We start from the raw sequence: 23,674 nt of genomic DNA on the forward strand, positions 1-23,674 counted from the left end.
ACAGCAGAGACAGTCACTCCTCTTTGACCCAATTGCTGAGGATCAAATGCAAGCAAGTTACACACTTTCCCTTTCTTGTGTCATGACTGGTTGTTGTACTCAGCAACGCTTCTTTATGAGCAAGAGGAATGTACGTGTACTGGGACATGAGATCTGTTGTGTGAATACTCCACTCGTATCCTCTTAATAGCTTGACCCTCTAATATTAAGAGCTTCACAACCCACAGCCAGTTGGGGATACAGGGAGGATGATCAATCCATCAGAGTTTCTGTAGTGTAGTGGTTATCATTTTCTGTACAGTCTCTTCAGATTCTCTTACTCATGTATCCAGATCCACTGGTTCCCAAACCTCAATCTGGGAAGGGCTGTGGTCTACTAGTTAGAGGTTGATACTGGCCACTCTTGGAGACAGGACAGTGGGCTAGATAGACCACAGTCTATCATAGTCTTTCAATTGCTAGGATTGCTAGTCTTGGGGTTCTCTTCCAAATTCTGCCACTAACTTGTTTACCCTACTATAAGTTACTTGCATCCCTTGCAGGTGAGTTGTGAAGCTTGGCAACTGATTATCTGTAAAGTGCTCTGAGAGCCTTCACTTAAAGGAGTTAGTCAAGTGCCATGTTGCTGTTTTGATCTCTTGTGTTGGCAGACTTGAGTTGGCATTGAACTGCTGAGCTAGAGGGGAAATGCTCCCTAGACAATTACCAGTCTCTTGAGCCCTATTGTACTTTCCCCCATCTCTCCAATTGATGTTTCTCCAATATTTTTCCTCCTTGTCCAACTGGTAAGTAGCCTCCAAGAGTGAAAACTATTGTTCTGTGTCAATTGGCTAGTGCATGTTGTAAAATGATCATTCCCCTCTATTCGCATTGGTGAGGTCTCATCTGGAGTACTGTAATCAGTTTTGGGTCCCACACTACAAGAAGGATGTGGAAAAATTGGAAAGAGTCCAGCAGAGGGCAACAAAAATGATTAGGGGGCTGGAGCACATGACCTATGAGGAAAGGCTGAGGGAACCGGAATTGTTTACTCTGCAGAAGAGAAGAATGAGGGGGGATTTGATAGCTGCTTTCAACTACCTGAAGGGGGGTTCCAAAGAGGATGGATCTAGACTGTTTAGTGGTACCTGATGACAGAACAAGGAGTAATGGTCTCAAGTTGCAGCGGGGGAGGTTTGGATTGGATATTAGGAAAAACTTTTTCACTAGGAGAGTGGTGAAGCACTGGACTGGGTTCGTTAGGGAGGTGGTGGAATATCCTTCCTTAGAGGCTTTTAAGGTCAGGCTTGACAAAGCCCCAGCTGGGATGATTTCATTGGGATTGGTCCTGCTTTGAGCAAGGGGTTGGACTAGATGACCTCCTGAGGTCTCTTCCAACCCTGATATTCTATGAAAGTACTCTGACAATGGGTCCACAGCCCTCTCATTTCATTACTCTAGCCACTTCTATAGTCTTTACCATCTTGTGACGTAGTGATATAACATCACGTTGTGTGGTACATCAGGCTCTGATGCAGTGTCATGTGATGAAGTTGCCATGTTGTCCTGTGACATTGTCCAAAGTCAGACCAAACTGAGGTCTCCCATCAGTCCAAGGCTTGCTAGCAAGAAACTGGATAGTGCCATGAGCATCTGATTTCTTCCAGGAAATTCAGAATGCATGGTAATGCAAACTGAACCCCAAATTGGTCATGTCCCAAGAAGTACCTGACTCCTCTTGCTTTGAGGAGTAAACCTACAGCTAATTTCTGAGTACTGTGGTGACTGCTAAGATTCCAGCCTGGCTTAAGCCATTCTCTGCACTTCATAATGAAGTTTGAGAGAGTTTTAACGTCTTGGTGTTGACAAGAACCACGATTTGAAATTGTTCTGTAGTTGGAGATGAGCTGGCTCTGGGCACTGATAATGGGACAGAGGCTTTCATCTCCAGGTCAAATACAGCTGAGTTGTTAGTGACAAAGTCGTGATCTTCTGACTGCTGGTTGAGGGCTTAAGCCAGGCAAGATGGGCTTTGGGCTGCCAGTACAGGACTCTGAGTCAGGAGGCCTCGGTTCTGTTCCTGACTCTGCAAAAGATGTTATATGAGACTCTTAACAAGGCATTTAATGTTGCTGTGCCTTAATTTTGCCATCTGTAAAATAGGACTGCAGGCCTATCTATAGGTTAGGCTTGGTGAGAGGCTTATCTCCTTATTGATCTCCAGGTTCTTTGATACATGTGGATGGGAAGCGCTGTAGAAGTACGAAGAACTAGGTGAAGTGACTTGGCTCTGTTCAGCTCTGAGTAGAGAAATGTCTCCTCATAGGTGACAAGCTTGCTGGCAATTCCTTGGCCTCGGTGCTGACTGACTGGTCCAGGGAGACTGAATTATTCTTCCAGGTCAGGGTTGTGGCATGTTGTGAGGGAGCTTGCGCCACTGCTGCTGATGCTGTGCCTGCCCTCTGGATAAATGGAGAAAACTTGTCCGTCTCCAGAGTGGTCAATCGGCATAAATATGATGACATCTAGGGGCATGTGGTTGGAGGGGGTTTCCAAGCTCATCATCAGAAGCAAGCTCCCCACAACCTAGGACACACCAATGCCAAGCAACATCAGACCTTGCCAAAACAACAGGTGCAAAACATGCAGATACATGTCCAGTGATCAGCACCCCAACAATATCAATTACGTGCTTATAGTAGCGGAGGCCCCCACTTGTGCTCGATGCACGAGGGGCCACCCCTTGCTGGTATGCTTGCGTTATGGCTGCTGTTAAGAAATTAACCTTACCATTTGTATTGCAAGACTTTTTCTGATATGATCCAACACTGAGACCTATAGGAATCAAGGTTGGTTCTCTTTATTTAAGTGCTCCATTTGGTGACATAAGCTCTTCTTTGTTCACCTTTCTTCCATGCTCATGATCATACCAAAAGTGCAAGGGACTTGCTTCCAAGGCCGGACTGCCTGTTTAATCAATTCCAGCTCTTGTTCTAAGGCAGAGATCCCCCTCATCCCAGCAGAGGGCAGCCCATGCCAATAGAGGGAGACGGCACCTCTCGTCTGAGAATCACTTTCTCTGTAACGGGCCCTGGGTATTGCAGTACACTAGAGTAATACTGGGCTTGGTGACAGAGCTCCACCTACTGGCGTTTCTAGATATTGCAAGTCACAGGCGGTTCCTGCTGGAATGGTGTATGTTTTCAGTCTGTCACATGGTGTAAGTTTCCCTAAAAGAATCATAAAGCCACAATGCAGAGTTTCTTAGTTCCCCCCACCCCTTCAGTCACTCCTCCTACTGGCAACACCCCAGTTCGTTGTATCTGAGTATACATGTGAGAGCACGTTTATAGAATATAACTTTTACACATGTTTTAAAACCTTCCACCGTGTTCGCCTGAAACTTCTTAGAGTGACAATTACTCCAGGGCCAAATTTTCAAAAAATAAGCTCAGGATTTGCATGTAGTTGCATATATAAATTTGCCTCTGGCAATAACCTGATTGCACACATGTCAGGCGATGGTGTGTGCAAATCGCTAGTTCTGAAGGCAATCGAGACTATCACCAGATATGTTCGCTATGATTTGCATTGTAATAGAGCTTAGATGCCCCTACTGAGATTAAGGCCCTGTTATATTACGTGCTGTGAGGGAGAACCTGCCCTAAGGAGCTGCTTATAGATAAGACAAAGAAAGGAGGAGTTCTCTCAATTTAACAGAAGAGAAACTGAGGCACAGATTAAATGAGGTCACAAAGGGAGTCAATGGCAGAGCCAGGAATTGAGCCAAAATCTCCTGGATTGCATTCTGGTGTTCTAACCACAAGATGATCCTTGCTCATTTTGATGTGTGTAGTTGTGCTAATTGTATGTCCTGTCTTTGGGGTCCCTTGTTGCAAACTGATCCTCTGATATTATAGTATGGAGAAATGTAATTATATGTGGGACTGTGTTTAGTGAATATCTACCAAAAAAAAGGAAGAAGAGTTCTGGGAAATACTGGGTTTGGCGCATGGGGAGTTAAATACACATGCACTTCTCTTGATCCTGCACCCATTCACAAGCAAAGCCATTGAGTTCAGCAGTGAGTAAGCACAGCAGGATCAAACCCACAACCTGTCGATTCTCTCACCCAAACCCACCTGGCAACTTTGTATGTTGTTGGGCAGTTGGCTGTTGGGATAGCCCTCTGTACAGAATGGGTCAAACTGGCAGTGATGCTCTGCAGGATGGAGAGGGGCAGTTTGCTGACTTCTCATTTCTGTTAGTTACAGGACTCTTATCAGGCCCATGTACAAAGTGTCTTATCGAACGGTGACCACCCTGGAGTGGAGGTGCTGTCCTGGGTTCACAGGGAGTAACTGCGAAGAAGGTAAGTCAACTGGAAATCTATATCTCTTCCCACAGAGTCTTGGTGAGACAGAAGGAATTGGGTTTGGGTGAGTTTATTTTGGCTGAGTTGCTTTTCATTTCCTTAGTTCACCATATGTGGGTGTTTTTTTTTCTTTCCCTCTTCCAAAAAAACTCCATTAACGTTAATACGAAACCCAAACACAAATTTTTGTATTGCAAGCCAAATTCTAAAAGGAGAGCATGGCAGGTGAGTCTGGAAGCCACATGTATGCCAACTGTGCTTTCAGAAACCTGCAGTGGGTAGCAGAGAACCCAGCCATGACCTGGGCATGGAAGTTTGCTGCTGGTGGATGGCAGTGATGAATTTTTGGTTTGATGCTCCCATTGTGCTCTCCTTCAGAAAACATGAATCCTGCATGCAAGCATGCCTCATTAGAGGAAATGTCCTTCATGTTAAATGCAGGCCTCTTTTCCCCCCACGTCCCACATGTATTTTGAGATGTAGCTCCATTTTATTATCATCTCTTACTGAGTTCAATGAAATTGAATCATGAACCACTACTTATAGGCTATTAAGTTTATGCTAAAGAAATTGAAACATTCATCTTCTAGAGCTTCTTTATTACTGTGTGTCCCATATTTAAGCCTGGGAAGGTTACAAAGTAGACCTACGTCTATCCAAAACAAAGCTGTGTCCCCAGAGATTTAGTAACTGAAATTACTCCCTGTCCTCGCTACATGTGGATAATTTTAGCTTATACCATACACAGGACAATTCAGAGTTTCTGCATTTGACAGCAGATCTGTCACATTCAAGAAAATGAGTTCCATTTTTTTTCCAAAGGAAGAAAGGAAAAGGTTTTCCTTTTTCTCACCTCAACTGAAGATGTGATTTTTTTTTTCCTCCTTCACTTTCTTTAGTTTATCTGCAGTCTCCAGGGTTTATGAATGTGCTGAGCTTATGCATGTCGTATCTCTGATACAGGATCATCAATACTCGAGTCTTGCTAGGAATGTTGTATGGATACAAGTGGGGGAAGGCAGACTGGGGTAACCTGGGCCCTGGATTGACATATAATGAAGGTTGAGCTCGGTGTGAGAGCCATTGACTATCAAACAAGGAGTTATCCAGGAGCGTTCAGCTTACCTCATACCAGGCATTCTGTGACCATGTCCCGCCACAGGCTTGTTTGTGCCATTAGGTCATGGCATTAAGCACAGCACAGACAACTCAAGTGAATCTGAATCTGTAAACTATAAATCGTCCTGTGAAAGTTGCAGTGAACGGAGAGCGTGGTCCCAAGCTGGTCACTTTATGTTGCTGTGGAAATAGCAGCCTCCCAAACCTCATGGAAATCTAAACCTAGTAAAGCTACTACAAAGCAAGCCCTGCAGCTCAGCTTCTCATTTCAGCAAGGTACTGAAGAGAATGAATCAGAGAGAAGGCCTGGAATGCCATGAAATAATGGCCAAAGGTCAACTTGGTTTAACTCACAGCATTGAATGGTGGCATGGAAGTTTATGATAGACATGGCAAAGGACCAGTTATTGGCAACACACCCAGCAATGAAGGTTCAGCCTGGTACAGAGTTCAAATTGGGCTGAGCAGCCCCTCAGTAGATCTGCACAGGGGTAAGCAATTTCATCCCTGTATCTGTCTCAGGAGAGTTAACGGGAGTAGAAAGCCATAGACGCTTGTTTGAGAAAGTCAGCGAATAAGACTGAATATTCATGGGCGTAGATCTGTTGAATGAGGTGACAATTTTATGTAGCCACTTCTCAGTGTAGAATGTCCCTTTCAGGCTTAGACACAGTGTACTGGAGTGTTGACAAGGGGAAAGTCAGTAGCAGCCCCATGTTCACACTCCTTTCAAAATATCTGGAGCAAATGATAATCCCAGCTCCTGAAAAACTAACCCCTATCAGTAGAACTGAGAGTTGCCACTTCCTTTCTAGCAAGGGTGTTGACCCAAGTGGCTTGTACTGAAAAAGACTGACAATCATCTGCTAAAAGGGACATCAATTTAAATTAATTTCTCTTTATCTGCTATTGTTCCAGTAATGTTAGGTGTTAGTCTCGCTAATCTTTCAGTTGCAACTTTCTCTGTATTTTTGATTTTTGGTTAGTACATTTGACAGCACTTGGTAGAGGATCGGTTTCACAGTTTCCTGTATATAGTCAATTTCCTATGGGGGTATATGTGTGTGTGGAACTGCAATCAGGGACAGAGAACAAAAAAGATGATTAGGAAACTGCATGCATAAAAGAACAATTTGAAAAAGTAGTAATTTGATGTTCTTCCCCTTCTCCTAATTTTCATTTGCTTTAATTTTTTAACTGTCTCTTTAAATCTGTGAAGGTATTTTGTGCTGAGAAGTTAGTGTGGCTGCATGAGTATAACTGGGGGCAGAATTTGCTTTGTTTTTTAAGGTACATTCTGACCACGATATGAAAGTCCTGTCCCTCAGATAACCACACTGTACTGCTCCATCTGGTCTTATTTAATGTGGATGGTGAACAACAGTGACCACAACTGATGGTCCCAGCTTTCCACTTGCTTAAGAGGAGCCTTGTTTTCCTTCTGTGTCTGGAGGCTGCGGTCTCCTTTCCAAGTGGCACTGCCTTTTCACGCCTAGAGCTGATTACAACTATAGAAAATTAGGGTAGAGCAAAATAATTTGTGAGGCAGCTTGGAGAATGAGAGATGGTGAAGCAGCATGTTCTAGGGACCTCTCTTTAGGCCACTTTTTGCGGTGCAAGGCTCAGAAAGCCCAGTCTCTTACACCTGCCTTAATCCACAGCAAACAGCTACAATGCCAATCCTGCTTTTTATGATTCCTGAGTGGTGTTTCTGGAGGAGCCCATATGTCCTCTCCGGTGAACGGATCTCTATTAGCTTCCTCTGTAAAAGGATTTTGTCTTTATTTCTTTAACATTTAAAGGATGGGAGGACCCAACTTCAGTAATGTCTGCAGCACAGTCACCTGCCACAAACTCAGGACATGTAGGGGGAGCAGCGATGGCTTGTCCTTGTTCTCCCATGGGTGGGCCTGGGTTTCTCTTGCGATGGGGGAGTGTGGGATGGAAGGCTGGTTCGGCTGCACTCTGAATTTCTTGAGGTGCTCTGGTTGTCACAGCCGTCTCTCATTGGACGTCTGTCGTCCCCCAGCGCACTCCCACTCCCTCTCCCTTGCAGTAATGTACTGCACGTTGAGGGAATGAACAATTGTTAAACTCAGTAGAGTATTACCAAGTGTCTTGACCTTTAGCTAATAGGTTCGGTTTGAGAAAGTAACCACTTAACTATCACCAGCTGGCGGGCACCAACTTAATGCTGATGGCTGCAGATTGTTTGGATTAAAATTTATCTCTGGAATTTAACTCTTGCATTGCAGCTGACAAAGAAGAATCTCAGCTTTAGGGAGCCTGGGGGGTGTGTGTGTGTGGGTTGCTTTACTCCTTAATCTGCTGAATGTGGGGCAGCTGCTTTAATTATCCTCTTTAAATCACTCTGCCCTTAGAGGGAAGCTGCCCTATGCACACCCCACCTCTTTTTCCTCAGAACATGTCAACATTTGAAAAGGCCCAGCTAATTCCTGCACTATTTTTGCAGATCTCTGAACAGCTAGTTGATTAGGTTGTTCGCTAGATGGGTCCCCAGATTGCACCAGACCTTAAACTGCTTCTTGCAACAAACCGCTTGCTCTGCATTGGACAAAGGGAGACTTGACAGAGACGAGTCTAGTGAGCTTAACTGTTGATGGATAATTTTTATTTTTCCTTCTTTTTTTTTTTTAAACTGGAGCCCTCACTAGGACAGGAAATGAATCCACTGAGCCACCCAGTCTGCTGAATGCTGATATAAAGAACATATGGAAGAGGGCAGTGCAGAGGTGAAGTGGTTTAGCTATTGCAATCATGCATCAAGCTGATTGATTTGAATCCAAGATGATGCTGACATTTCAACTCAAGCTTTTTTCTATTTCCCCCACCCCCCCTTGAAGGCTGAAAGTTCAAAGCCAAGAAGAATCTCCTGGGAGAGGAAAAGGATCCCTGGTCTATTCAGGGGCTCAGCACTGCATTACCATTAGCCAGCTAGTGAAGACCTTGTTTTACTTTACAAATCTGACATAGGTTTTGTTTTGGTTTTTTTTAACTCAGATTTAGGATAGTAGCCAATAAACTATTTACCCTTCAAACAAAGTGATGACAGAGTATTTGGGACTGCTCCCTGCCTAGACTAATCCACCACTGTTAAAGTGACACTGTGTCTTTAAAGGTATGTTTTTTTAAAAAAAAAAACAACACTTTTTTTTGTTTTGTGTTTTTGTATTTAAAAAAAAAAAAAATTAGGAAGTCAGTGATCCTGGTTCCAGTAATAGTCTGAATGATGATTAACTCTCTGTGGTTCTTTGCATTCCTTTAAATGCTCTTGAGATGAGCATATAACAATTTAATAGTAAAGTGACTTGTGTGTGTGAAGGATTCAAAACATTTGTTAGTGTTTGTGTTATAGTACCCAGGAGCAAACAGCCAACCAACATGGAGTAGAGGAAGTCAGAGAACATGGTAGAGGGGTGTATGGAAGTGAGGGATAGTTTGGTGCGCCTGGGATTTCTAAAGGAGCCTGAGGAGGGTAAGCTCCCAACTCCCTGAATGTGTATCAGAAAAAGGAAAACTCACCTACTGTTGAAACAAAGGCACTGCTGGGCTGGAATGTGAGAACCAATCTGCATCAGCAATGTTGCACGGTGGTTCTCACTAGGGAAAGGGAAGACCAATTTTATAATTAAACTGGAGGGAGAATTTTAAGTAGGCAGGATATAGTTACATAGGCAGAATTTGGTTAGGACACCAGGATTATTACTCCTTCCCTCCCAGAAAGCTTTGAGATACGGGGTCGACATTTTCATTTTTGCATCTCTTCTGTAAAAACACAAATAATTTTTAAAATGCTATGTCTGGGGGTTTTCTCTAATTCTTCAATTTAGATCTTGGTTTATATGAACCCAGGGCAATCCCTTAATCTGTGCCTCAGTTCCCCATCAGTCAAATGGGGGTAAGAGCACTTTCCTATCTCACAGGTATTGTGAGGATAAATACAGTAAAGGTTCTGAGATGCTTTCAGATCTACTGATGAAACATGCTATGTAAGAGCTCGGGCCAGAATTCTATACCAACATGTAATGTATTTTACTTAATAGTGTATGCAGATCACAAATTGCTTTAACATATGTGGGTAAGCATCATTAGCGCCTGAATCACATTGCCGCTTTCCTGTGACAATATTTCTAATGCTCCAATTTGTGTTTCTCCACACCATTAGCACACAGTGCTTTGGAAATAATCAGATACACCATGTTAACTTACCTATTAATGTGGGCAAGGTTTTTTGCCAGCGGTATATAGTTGCTGCTATTTCACATTTTTCTTCACGCTCTTGGAAGATTTACAGTAGTACCCAAAATCTATGAGAATAATAGTGTGGCTAGGTAAAGGCATGGCCCTGCATATTCTGTCACTGTTCACTTCTTATACTCTGTTTCCCAGTTTGATAAAAAAGAATCCAATTGCTGTGTGGATCAAGCAAGCCTTCCTTTAGGACAAGGATATTCTTTCACAGATGTAGACATCTGAACACTGATTCAAGATCAAGGAAGTTGCACACTGCAACTTCTGGACCTGATGGTGATTTTTGAATTCACCGATCTAAATTGGGAGAAATTCAACAGATGTCAAAGGTGTGTGTGTGTGAGAGATCGAATTTGTCTTTCTTCCCCAACAGAATGAGCACCACAACCTGTAACAGTTGAAAGGTGTAGGCTAAGGAGGTTAAAGGTTGACTTTTCTTGTGGCTAAATCAGCGCACTGAGTGTTAACACCTTGGCTTCTATTCCCACCTTTGCTGCTTTCACACCATGTGACTTCAGGCGAGTCAGTGAACATTACTGTCTTGGTGTATTCTGTAAATAAATGATATATCTGCCTACCATGCAGAGATGTTGTTATGGGGCTTCATTGATGTGTTTGTATCGTACCATGAGGGTCCTGGTTCATGACTGGGGTTTCTAGGTGTTACCGCAGTACAAATCCTTTTGAGAATCCTGTGTGTCTTAATTGACCTTAAAGCACATTGGAAGGGACCATTTAAGTTCTGAAGCATCTCAACCAATATTTTATAAGGAATATTTAACATCTTCATATATACAGAGTGAGCAGCAGACCCCATTACAGTGAGAACTCAAGATCCTCTTCTCAAAATTATCCATACAGCACATGTAGCTGAGTAACAAGAGGGAAATGGAGGGGATGCTAGGACTAAGTGACCAATAAAAATGTTGATTTTTCTTCAGTTACAGTAAGTTTAGTTGTAAATTACTCTAAATATTTCACTTAGCTGGTGAGAATTGATCTTGTCTGTTTTTCCTAAGTGTCTGAGTAACACCCTACAAAACTGAAATGCATAGTACTTACAGTTGTGTCCCAATAAAAGGAACATTGAAAATTGATCTTGTTTTCCTCCATCTAATTTTTGTCTTTTTGATGATTCATAGATTTTTAAGGTGAGCAGGGACTTTTTAGATGGATTTTAGTCTCACTTTCTGCATAGCACAGGCCAAAGAAGCTTACCCAGTAATTCCTGCATCAAGTCCGTAACTTCTATTTGAGCAACATCGTATCTTCTCAAGTGATGGAGAATCCATTACATCATTTGATAAGTGGTTCTAATAGTTAATTACCCTCACTATTAAAAATGTTCACCTTATCTGATCAGGGGGCTGGGGTACATGACTTATGAGGAGAGGCTGAGGGAACTGGGCTTGTTTAGTTTGCAGAAAAGAGTGAGGGGGGGGGATTTGATAGCAGTCTTCAAATATCTGAAGGGGGGTGCCAAAGAGGATGGAGCTCAGCTGTTCTCAGTGGTGGCAGATGACAGAACAACGCACAATGGTCTCAAGTTGCAGTGGGGGTGGTCTAGATTGGATATTAGGAAACACTATTTTACTAGGAGTGTGGTGAAGCACTGGAATGAGTTACCTAGGGAGGTGGTGGAATCTCCTTCCTTAGAGGTTTTTAAGGCCTGGCTGGGATGATTTAGTTGGTGTTGGCCCTGCTTTGAGCAGGGGGTTGGACTAGATTACCTCCGGAGGTCTCTTCCAACCCTAATCTTCTTTGATTCTATGCTTCTATTTCTAGCCTGGGTTTCTCTCTCTTCATTTTCCAGCTATTGGATCTCACTCTGTCTGCTTCTATTTATGAGGAATCTTTTCTAGATAGTTATCACGTTGCCTCTTAACTTCTCTTTGGTAAGCTAAGTTGAAAAGATTCCTTAGGATGGTTGAAAACTTCTTATAACAACGTTGGTGTTTTCGGACACTATCAGATTCTCCATGGCAGACTTCTAATGTTAGAGCAATGGACTCCTACTTCTAGGGCTTGACTCTGAAAAATGCAGATCCGCTATGAGTTCTACTGAAGTCAGTGGAAGCTCTGGATGCTCAGCTCATGTGAAATTGAGACTCTGGATGGCAACCTTTCCGAAGTGGTGGTCCGAGACTTCATTTATTCACTCTAATTTAAGGTTTCATGTGCCAGTAATACGTTTTAATGTTTTTAGACAGTCTCTTTCTATAAGTCTATAATAATATATAACTAAACTATTGTATGTAAAGTAAATAAGGTTTTAAAAATGTTTAAGAAGCTTCATTTAAAATTAAATTAAAATGCAGAGCCCCCCGGCCTGGTGGCCAGGACCCGGGCAGTGTGAGTGCCACTGAAAATCAGCCCAAGTGCTGCTTTTGGCACACGTGCCATAGGTTGTCTACCCCTATTCTGGAGTCTCTCCATGGGCTCTGCCACTCATTTTGCTGTGCAGGCAAATTAACCTCTCAGCCTTCATAAAATCGGGTTATCTCTCTACCTTGTGTGAATGTTGGGGCTTAACATTTGCAAAGCACTTGGTCCTACTAATGCTCTGCAAAGTATTATCAACAAACCTAAATTAGGAGGATGGGTATAAATCATTCGCTCATCCCATAGATAAAGAAGGCATTTCTAGGTTTGCGTTACTCATAGGATGAGGTGCCAGAGAATGAGTGTAAATTGGACTTTGGTTTTTAAGAGGGAATCAAGGCCTTTTAAAATCTGGTGAGACAAGATTGTCAATGGTGTGGAGAGACTCTACAGCCTAACTCGTAGTAGTAATGCTGTACGTGCTGGGGGAATGATGATGAAGCTGGAATAGCAGCAGTCCTCAAAGTTTATTTAACTAATGGGTGGCGGGAGGGAGTGTTTTGTGGTTATAATAGGGATTGGAATCAGGACACACGGGTTCTGTTTCTGGCCGTTATGGGCTCACTGAGAGACCTTGAGCAAATCACTTCTGTACCTCAGTTTCACTATCTTTGTAATGGAGATAATACTTCAAAAATATTGACTCTCAATTCAGAATGTTTAAGTATTGTGAGTTCTTATGATGAAAGAAAATATGGATTCTTGTTGCCATTGTACTCTTTCTAAAAGCTTCCATAGGATTTAGGTGATCACTTGAACAAATATGGACTAGATGATTTCAATAGTTCTTAAATGACCTCTTGCTATGAAAAGTATTCCTCCAAGCTATTTGAATACATGCTACCTCTGAAGAAAACTGGCACTGGATTAGTGTTAAATCTGTAATCCAGAGTTTGCCCAGATCTAATTAAATCTAAATTGATCATTTGAAGGAGTAAAGAAGGACATGAACAGCAATACCCAGCTAGCTGGCTGCATTAGCCAAGATTAATTAGCTTCCTGAAGGGCATCCGGCATTTGACCAGTGCTGTTGTCTTCCTGGGTTACGTTTTCAAAGTTCTCAAGATCTATAACTGTGGCCAGCTTTTTTTTTTTTAAACAAAACAAAACCCTGTGACCAGCAATTCCCTTATTTAGGCACCTACATGAATAGGCTTCCAAGGGAAGTTAAAAACCCTCCAGTGATGGAGATTCCCCAAGAACAGGTTCGAGAGACCCCTGTTGGGGATATTCTATGTTTACTAGACCTTCTCTCGCCTCTCTTACTATCCATCCCTATTTATACCCCTCCCTATGAAGCCCTTCCCGCACTTCAGCCCCACACGCCTCTCCCTGTATTCCCCCCACTTCTTCTCTCTCCCAGAAGCATTCACATATCTAGTTTCCTACCCACCCCCAATACCTTGATTACATTCTCCCCAAAATAAAATTGCCACCCCAGATTCTCAAATTATAGTGACCTCCAGCCAATCAGTCCAAACTCCTTTTTTCTTCTTCTGTGAGGGCTTGTGATTTGATGTTAATTGTTGGCTGTGAACTCACCTTCAGTCTCAGGGAGGTCTGTGATTCATCCAGTTATTACCACACCTGGACATTTGAGAGGGGGTTCCAAAGAGGATGGAGCTCGGCTGTTCTCAGTGGTGGCAGATGACAGAACAAGTAGGTAATGGTCTCAGGTTGCAGTGGGGGACATTTAGGTTGGATATTAGGAAACACTATTTCACTAGGAGGGTGGTGAAGCTCTGGAATGGGTGTAAGCAGCAGGACTTCCGGGCCTCACCTCGGCCCAGGGTCCCTCCAGGACGGGCTGGGACCCGGGAGGGCAGAGCTGGGGGACTGCCCCGGCAGAGGAGCTGGGGCGGGGTAGCCCCAGAGGGAGCAGAGCCCCAGAGAGTGGGATGTGAGCCCTGCCCTCTATAGTCACCCTGCTGCTGCTTCTGTCCACTCCGCCGCAGTCCCTGGGCGGTTTGGGCCACTTCGCCCTGCCCTGGCTGCGGCACTGGGGGGTAGCCGCCCTGCGGCACCTGCAGGCAGCTCTGTGCGCCCTGCGGGGTGGCCCCCAGCCTGAGTGTTCCCCACTTGGAGCCTGCCCAGCCCAGCCACAAGGTGTGGGTGCTGCTCTCCTGTGGCGCAAACTGCAGCGGCCCCAGGACACCCCATGCGCACGATGCACTGCTGCTGCCAGGGCCGGCTCTAGGCTTTTGCTGCCCAAAGCGTGCAAAAAAGAAAAGAGAAAAGGTGGCCAGAATGCCGCCCCTGAAAATGTGCCACCCCAAGCACATGCTTGGTTTTCTGGTGCCTAGAGCTGGCCCTTGGCTGAACAAAGCCCTGGCTGGGATGATTTAGTTGGGGATTGGTCCTGCTTTGAGCAGGGTATTGAACTAGATGCCTCCTGAAGTCCCTTCCAACCGTGATAGTCTATGATCTCTCAAGCTATTTAAAGGGATACTACTCAATTCCTATACCCAGGTCTCAACTCTGACCGGCCATGCTGACGGCTTGGCAAACTCTGGCTTCAGGCAGTGTGTTGCCCCAATCGGCTCTTCAGTGGAGTTCCTGGAGTGTGTGGTAACTGTTGGAGGGGGCGCAGCCTGATGAGAGAGCTTTCTGGCATCTGTGCCTCAAGACTACTTAGCCAGACTCAAAAACTAGCTAGGGAATGTGTCAAAATCCCTCTGTCAGGTTTCCAAAGATGTTGACACTGTATTCCATTCAGCATCTGAGTTGTTTCATTTTTACTGGATACTTTTTTTTTTTTTTAAATCCGGTCAGAGGGAACTTTATTCAGCACCTAGTGTCAGAATATTTGGAATGCTATATATCTAGAGATGTTATCTTAAAGTAATAATAATTAAAAAGCTGCCTAGTGTTCTATGGCCTTGTCCACATTTTTTTTTTAAGCGGCATTCAAATTTAACCAGTATTTACAGAAATGTTTATTTTTGGTAGGTAGTTTGCTTCCTCTTGTGAAATGTTTGAGAGCCTCATGTTCCCTTGTACTATTTTCAAAACTCTTAAATGACCAAACCTCCCACCTACAATGGATGGGTTTCCTGTGTATTGCCTTATGCTAAACACTGTTGAAACAGAGCAAGATATGGCCCAAAGAGTGTACAGTCTAGTAGATGAGGGATAAAGCGTGGAAGGGGGAAACTGGCTGGGAGAGGAAGTAAGTTGCCCATGGTTGTACAACCGATCAGGGAAAGAGCTGGGTCCAGTGCCTAGCAGAGTCTTGTCGACTGGAACACATTGTTTCCCTGTAGGTACAGACATCCCTGGCAGAGCTGCTCTTGAACTTCTGAAATTTTCTTTTGTCTTTACAGTGTATTCCGCTCCTTTCTCATTAGGGTTTGCTCTGCCTCTGGTCCTGTAGTTACGGTCTGAGAGGTGCTGAGCACTTTGGCCTCACCAAGTTCTGTCTGTCCAGGGACATTTTCATGGCTTGTCACTGGGACTTGGGAAAGGATTTAAAATAAGATTTTCCTGGGGCAGTTGGCACCCTGCAGGAAGAGTCCTTGAGGAAGCAATCTGGATGCCAGGAGCAGAGCACAGAAAAGGTGCCAGGGCTCGAACGGCACCATAGTCTTGGAGCTCAGCAGACATGCCTCCCTTTCTCTGATGTATGAAGGGCAGGAAAGCAGTAGTTGTGATCATGTAACCCTCGTGGCTGAAGAATTGCAGAGGACTCAAAGGCAAGGCCTACGAGAGAAAGATGAATTGCTGCTATAGGTCTTGGTAAAATGCATTAGGAGAGGCTCCTGCCCAACATCTACTTTGTCAGTGTCTGGAGCTATTATCAGCAATAGTGGTTTCCCTGAGGCTTGTCCTAATTGCATATCTTCTTGTATAGAACTTTAAAGAGTTGACTAGAGCGAATAAAGACCAGTCAGAGAAGCCAACAGAGAACTGGGTGCAAAGGTTTATTCTGCAAGATGGTTCCTACACAGATCATGGACAAGCAGGCACATTTTAATCTGTGGAATTCTCTTGCCTATGCTATGCAGGAGATCAGGCCAGATGATCACGGTGGTCCTTTTTGGCCTTAAATTGTATGAATCTTTAAGGTGCCCACTCAGGTCAGAGCAGACACTGGGCTTTGATGGTGGAAGCTCTTTGGTCAGCAGCAAATGCTGTCATTGTGACTCTGATATAACCCTTATGTGTTTCTACTGACGTGTTTTACAGCTCATCTGCCTAAGGGGAGAATATTAACCATGAGAATGGGGATGAGTAGAGGGAGAAATAGAATGTTTGGAATGTTTGATGTTAAATTCCTTTTATTTTGATCAAGAACAGTTCCATTAAATTAATTAAAAGTGGGTTTGAGTCACTTTAAAAACAGTAAAACCCTGAATGTAGATTGTGGTGCTAAGTATATTGGTTGTTGGGTGTGTTTAAAAAGCTAGGAACATGTAAATGTCTTGGGTAACTTCCTATGTCTGCTGCCAAACTTTTTACACAGATGTCTACATCTAGGAGTCAAAATAAATAACATTTGGAAAATTTAAGAGGAGAATCTAGAGAGAAGTTTTTAAAGCCTAAAAAGTTATCTTGGGCGTGGCTTTTTCCTTGCTTACCTTCATAGCACGTCCCACTAGATCCTTATACGCTGAATAGGTTGTTATTTACACATTACATTCCCTGCAGGGCTTCTGCAACTCCCTGTTAATGTCCCAAGTTTCTCAATGATTTCCTCCCACCCAGTTTAAAAACTATTGGCTGACTGGTCTTTCCTGACCATGTGTGGTTTTGTCCACTTCCAATAACTAGTTTTTGGTTCAAATCCTGCTTCCTTACTCTTTCTGGTACAGCTCAAGGTAAGAACATGCATCTTGTTGTGCGAGCTTTGAGTACTGCACTGAGCAGCATAGGCTGGATTTTATTGGCAAGGCTTTCACTTTGTGTGGTTGATGGAGGAACCCCGTGGTGCTGAGGTCTAAAGAAAAAACAAAATGAAACTGTTCAAGACAGGAGAAGACTTCACAGCCCAGTTTTCAAAGATGTCAGCTGGAGAAGGCTTGCTAGATACAGGGGCGGCTCTAGGCATTTCGCCGCCCCAAGCACGGCAGGCAGGCTGCGTTCAGCGGCTTGCCTGTGGGAAGTCCGCTGGTCCCGCAGCTTTGGCGGACCTCCCGCAGCCATGCCCCCTGTGGCTTGCTGCCCCAAGTACGCGCTTGGCGTGCTGGGGCCTGGAGCCGCCCCTGGCTAGATAATCCAGTCTGTCCCTCACATTCTACCTAGTCTGCTTACTACTAAAAAAGGTATGAGGTTCTGCAAGATAAGGGAAAAAACATATTGAGGCGATACAGAGAGGCCTTTGTGTTCTGCAGCAAGTTGGACCCAAGGTTCATGGCAAGATGTTCATATTCTATGCTGAGGCTGATGGAAATCTTGTTGCATCTTCACTGGAAAATTCATAAAATGTAGGTTTTTTAATTAAATAGAATAATGCATTGGTACACTAGCATCTGTGTCTGTATAAGAGCAAATACAAATTATTTGATGCTTGTGATGGTGCGTATGGTCTTGCAAAAAGAATATGGGGGGCAGGGGTAGGTGAGGATCTGATAATCTTCTTCAAATATGTTAAGGGCTTTTATAAAGAGAACGGTGATGAATTGTTCTCTATCCAATGAAGGTAGGACAAGAAGCAATGGTCTTAATCTGCAGCAAGAGAGATTTAGGTTAGATATTACGAAAAATTTTAACTAGAAGGATAGTTTAGTTCTGGAATAAGCTTCCAAGGGAGGTTGTGGAATCCTTGTCACTGGAAGCTTTTAAGAACAAGTTGGAGTGATGCCTATCAGAACTGGCTTCTAAGTTTACGTAGTTCTGCTTCAGTGCAGGGGGGCTGAACTTGATGACTTCTTGAGATCCCTTCCAGCCCTACATTTCTATAATCCTCTGAATTCTGAGCTATTGTTACAGGCTTAGGGAGAGGGCCCTGCACCATTTTATATTTCAAAAGGGATTTTTGTTTTGTTTTTGCAATGGTAAGAGCTAGGAACATAATTTTTGAAACGAGAGTTTGGATTCTGCAAGCCACAGTGAATTCCTTAACTGCAGAATGGACAAGGGTGTTCAGTAGAGGTTATAGGGTACAACAAGTATGCACACTAGTATAAGTTATACATCAAAGACTTTTGGGATCAGTTGTTTTTATTTTATTTTTTACCTAGTTCCTTGCTTCAAATAGTTCAGCTATTTGAGCAGGACTGAGGCAAGCAGTAAGTTTTCCTCTGAGCTGACATATTTATTGGCCTGGAGAGCATTGTCATTTCAGAAGATTACACTCCCATCAATTTGTTTTTACTTGAGATAGACAGTTCCTCCTTTAGGTATTTGTTCATCCTGCCAAAAACCAGTGAGTTGTGCCATTCAGCTAAGCGCAGCATTAAATGTAAGAAAACAGATCCCTCTCAGATGTAACGGGAAACTCCTGAACAAACCTTGGAAGTCTTACAAATAAAGCCAGCCTTTCTCAAAGGGAATCATGGTGCGAACCATTTCCACGTCCTCTGAAAATAAATCTGGTGTTACTGTACAAAACCCCCAAATGTTCTGAACTTGGCAGGTTAGTGTTTTTGCTTACAGCTGTGGAGGATTTCTAAAAAAGCAGCGAGAAAGCAGTGCAGTTGCACCAGATGTTTTTAAAGGCCTGGAAAGGGAATCCATTTTTGAATGGTGGGGAAAAAATAGCATGATGAGGTAGGGTAGGGAGAGTTGTATGTTAGTTTGGGAGAATCGCTTAATGGGCTAAGCACAGAGTTTGAAATATCTAGTGTAGACTCATGACTTCAAATCCCAGTAAGATCTGCTCAGCCCTTCATCATTCTAAGGTACTGAATACTGTGTAGTTTACCAGGTATAGTTCTTTCAGATAAGACTTTTTTGATATCAATGTATTAAATTGATATTAAAGATCCAATATTCGCTTCATAGGGGTTGGACCTAGTGATCTGACTCCAGTTTTCCCATTCCCCATTGTTGTGTTGTGGATCTGTTGGCTGTTGCTCTCTATCCCAGAGGTAGCTACCTTTTCAGTGGTGGTGTACATACATAGTTTGTTTTCACATCATTTCCTAGTCTTTTTGTTCTATTTGTACAGCACCTAACACTATGGGATCCTGCCCATGATTAGGGCTACTAAGTGCTACAGTATTACAAATATTTGCATAGTACGTTGCACCTTAAAACATTAACTAATCCCCTCAAATACCCCCGCAAGTTAGATATGCTCTCCATTTTAAAGTGGAGGAAAACAAGATAGAGAGGGTCAATAATACTTTAATTCAAATTTTTAAGTTATGGCACCAATTCCATAAATTTAAAATCACACCCTAAACAAAAAGACTTCCCCTAAATATATCTGTCTTGAACAAAGGGGAGAAAGATGGGCTTTGCAGCATATACAAAGATTTAACAAATCTACTGCAAGGAGTGGGTAGCAAGTTCTAAAATTAAGGATCCCTCTCTGTGAACTCTCTGCCCACATCTCCCTCCTATTTCATATAGAGGGAGCTCCAACTTGAGTGTCTGCTGATCTCAACTGTGATGATCTATCACAGGGGGCACTCTTCCAGGTAACCAGATCTCTAACCATTTACGGCTTTGTAAATGACTTGCTTGAGGTTAGAGGAAAAGTCCAGTAGCAAAGCTAGCAATCAAATTCAGGAGTTACTGACTGGCTTTTGCACAGTCCTAACTCCAAAGCTGCTATTTATAAATATGGAAAATTTGTGAGCCAAGAAATCATAGATTATGAAGTTTAATGTCAGTTCAATACCAGGCAAATTGTTGAGCGCTATTAGTCAATAGTGTGTTTAATAAAAACTGATTTAGTATCTTCTCTAACTAGTTTAGTGGATAATGGAAATACAGCAAACCTAGTATATTTCAACTTCAGGAAAGCAATTGTTATAGTTTCACAGGGTTTTCTCATGTGGGAAGCTAGAGGAATGTGTATTAGATGGAACTACTTCAAAATACGCACATAGTTTGCCGAAAAGAGACCCTGCAGTATAATTAGTAAGGGTTCAATTTGGGTCACCTTGGGTGGAGGTGTCAAGCAGAGGTCCACAAGGGATTGTTCTGGGTCCACTGCTGTTTGATACTTTCATTTACAAGTTGGTGGAAGGGATGGAGAGCATGCTAAACAGAGTGGTGTATGATACATTGCTGAGTAGTGCTGGGAATACTGGGTAGGCTAGGATTAAAATGCAGTTGGATGCTGATTAAATAGGAGAATTGGGCAGAAATCCATAAACTTAAGATTCAATCAAGGACACATATCCAGTAGTTCACAGAGGAAGGAATAATCAAATGCACAAGTCTAGAATGGAGGGTAACTAGCAAGGCACAAGAACTGCAGGGAAGAGATGGGCTTCAGAGAGGATGACTGAATAAATGAGAAAAGAACAGGAGTACTTGTGGCACCTTAGAGACAAAATTTATTTGGGCATAAGCTTTCGTGGGCTAAAACGCAGTTCATCGGATGCATGCAGTGGAAAATACAGTAGGAAGATATATATGCGCGCGCACATAGGGAACAGGAAAAAATGGGTGTTGCCATGCAAGCTATGAGACTAATCAATTAAGGTGGGCTATTATTAGGAGAATAATAATAGCCCACCTTAATTGATTAGTCTCATTATTGCTTGCATGGCAAAACCCATTTTTTCCTGTTCCATATGCGCGCGCATATATATCTTCCTACTGTATTTTCCACTGCATGCATCCGATGAACTGCGTTTTAGCCCACGAAAGCTTATGCCCAAATTTTGTCCCTAAGGTGCCACAAGGACTCTGTTCTTTTTGCTGATACAGACGAACACAGCTACTGCTCTGAAACCTGAATAAATGAAGCTGCTGTGGAGGGGGAATGATACTGGAACCTGATCCAGCAAACACTTACTGCCAGGTGTAGTGCTCACCACTGATTAGCCAATGGAGGTGCTCGGGGTAGTTAACATTTTAAGGCCTGATTTTCAGAGCAACAGTTCCCACACACATCAGCTGGAGTTGTTAGCTCTCAACACCTCTGAAAATCAGGCCTGATTAGCGTTTGAAAAACAGGGTCCTAGGATTCTAAACAGTATAGGAAGTGGGGGGTGTATGAGATGAATTCTTTTTAATGAAAATACTGTTTGGTGTATATCTCTTAGTAACAAAGAATCTGCACCTACAGGATGTGGTCAATGCATTTTATAACTGTGTTCAAAGGAGCAATAGCACAAACTGACTTTCTTAAAAATTATTTTATACTTTGGTAGTCATGAATGCTTGACTGTTGGTTTGCAAGAGGCAGGTAAGAGAGAGGCACAGGCTCACTGTGACTGTTCTGCATAATGTGATATGATTGAGGGTCCATACCAGAGTAATAAAAACCTCTAACTCCAAGACAAGTATAAATATTATAGGACAGCTTTGCTATAGGTATGTCAAAAAGGGGTATTAGTTGAACTAGCTTAATAGCATCCTTAAGTTTTCTAAAACCCTAACAATATCTGGAAAAACTTGATTGGTAAACTTTTCCTGGACATCTGGTGCAATAGTGAGATTTGGTTGCAAATAATATTCAAAGGACTTCAACAATGGGGAGAACAAAAGAGGAAGGGCGGAGAAGAATATCATCGTTCTGAACTTGTTAGGTTCTCCAGCCGCGTGAGCAAGAAGTAGATTTAAAGAATGGCTCTGAAATCTCCTGGGCAGAAGTGCTTTAATGTCCAATTGTATGGTAAATTTGTTCTGGCTCTCCTACAGTTTGTGTCTAGCCTGATCTCCTGACTTGTCTCTCTCGGATAAAACATCCGAATGCTCCAGATATTCAGGCTGGCTTTTCATTTTGAGCCCAGCAGGCACAAAGCAATGAGTTTACAGGGCTTTCCAAGTGAGCCTGAAGGGATTTGTTGGCTAGAGTTTGGGCTCCTGGCAAGCAACTTGCTCCAGCTCTTTTCTGTTATAAACTCAGGCTTCAATCCCTGGCCTCTTATAGATACTGAGCACTGCTGCGTGTCTCTGGCTGATCTACTGCTGGAAAAGCACAGATGTTTCAAGATGCATAACAATGGGCACAGCATATCAGAAAGGCAGGCTCAAGGTCAGGCTACAGATGCAGCAGCTGCTACAGATGCAGCTCTATCTTGATTGGCAAATGCTACAACATTTTTTCATTGGTTGCAAATGTCCCCAAGTGAGGAATGCTAGAGCCACTAATGCCAGTGAAAATAACTTTCTTTTTTAGCTGATTTCCTAAAGGCTTCAAATGTTACCCAGGGGTAATGCCTCTAATGTGACCAAATCCAATGGCAGAGCATTGCAGTAGGTTTAGTCGTCACTGAGTACGTGTGAGGTGGGACGGAGTGGCTAGAAAACCGTAGCCTGTATGGAGATTTGAACTACTATGGATCTGAGACAAATAGTACAAGCTTCCTCTATTGGGGACTGTGCAATATGTTGGCTAAATGTGTTGTGCTCTTGTCTAGTGGCTGATTGACATGGAGAATAAGAGGCTAGGATTGTTATCAGCTAATGTGCTCCTCCTCTACCTTGAGTGGTAGAAGTCTGTGCTTTGGTAATAAAGATCCTGGGTTTTCTTCTCACTGACCACTCATGGAGGGTTTTTTTTCACGAGACTCATGGTACTCCCATGGACATAGCTCCAAATGCTAAAGCTACCTGTAAAAAGCAACAAAGAGTCCTGTGGCACCTTAAAAATCAACAGACATATTGGAGCATAAACTTTGGTGGGTGAATACCCACTTTGTCAGATGCATGTAGTGGAAATTTCCAGAGGCAAGTATAAATATGCAGGCAAGAATCAGTCTGGAGATAATGAGGTTAGTTCAGTCAGGGAGGGTAAGGCCCCCTTCTAGCAGTTGAGGTGTGAACACCAAGGAAGGAGAAACTGCTTTTGTAGTTGGCTAGCCATTCACAGTCTTTGTTTAATCCTGAGCTGATGGTGTCGAATTTGCAAATGAACTGAACCTAACTGTGTTGCTGCCGGGCTTCCAGCTGTTGCTATAAAATACTTTTGGTTCTTTAAATAAGGGGAAGAACTTCTTCCTCGACTGGTTTATTGATCACTTCAAACTTGTAAAGACAACCTCAAACTATTAAGCAAACAGTGGGTATTCCAGCAATCGCCATACTCCTTCATGGCCATCCAATTCTATTGTCTGTCTGAACAAATCTCCCAAGGTAATTCGCCAAAGCTTCCTTTCAACATTCTCTCTCCGTCTTGAAAAATACAAGTGAAAACATAAATAAGCAGTCCCTTCTAATGCTCCTAACCTGTCGGGATGGGAGGGAGAGAATTGATGTTGGTTTATAAATATAAATGTCTTGCTATTTGATTCCTAATATTACAACACAAATGAGAAGCATACAACAGTATTTTTTATTAGCCACAAAGGAAAACAAGCTCCACTCAGTATCATGTGAGTAGCTCAAATTCTCTTCCACCACAATGTAGATGTACGAAGATGGCTTTTTTGCTGTGTTTATCTTTAGAAAGTGGTATAAGGGATACCAACCACTTATGTAGTG

At 43.0% G+C, this 23,674-nt stretch overlaps 1 protein-coding gene across 3 annotated transcripts in view; it reads left to right on the plus strand.

The window, feature by feature from the left end:
* Positions 1-23,674, plus strand: part of COL26A1 (collagen type XXVI alpha 1 chain) — a 216,864-nt gene that overhangs the window by 44,920 nt on the left and 148,270 nt on the right. For 2 of the 3 annotated variants that reach the window (XM_030536947.1, XM_030536949.1), the window contains exon 3: positions 4,248-4,351. In XM_030536947.1, the coding sequence (XP_030392807.1) occupies positions 4,248-4,351 (104 nt within the window). The remainder of the gene's footprint in view (positions 1-4,247; positions 4,352-23,674) is intronic. The other variant, XM_030536948.1, reaches the window with a different exon arrangement.

Source organism: Gopherus evgoodei, chromosome 17, assembly GCF_007399415.2.
Source record: "Gopherus evgoodei ecotype Sinaloan lineage chromosome 17, rGopEvg1_v1.p, whole genome shotgun sequence".
NCBI classification, from domain to species: domain Eukaryota; kingdom Metazoa; phylum Chordata; order Testudines; family Testudinidae; genus Gopherus; species Gopherus evgoodei.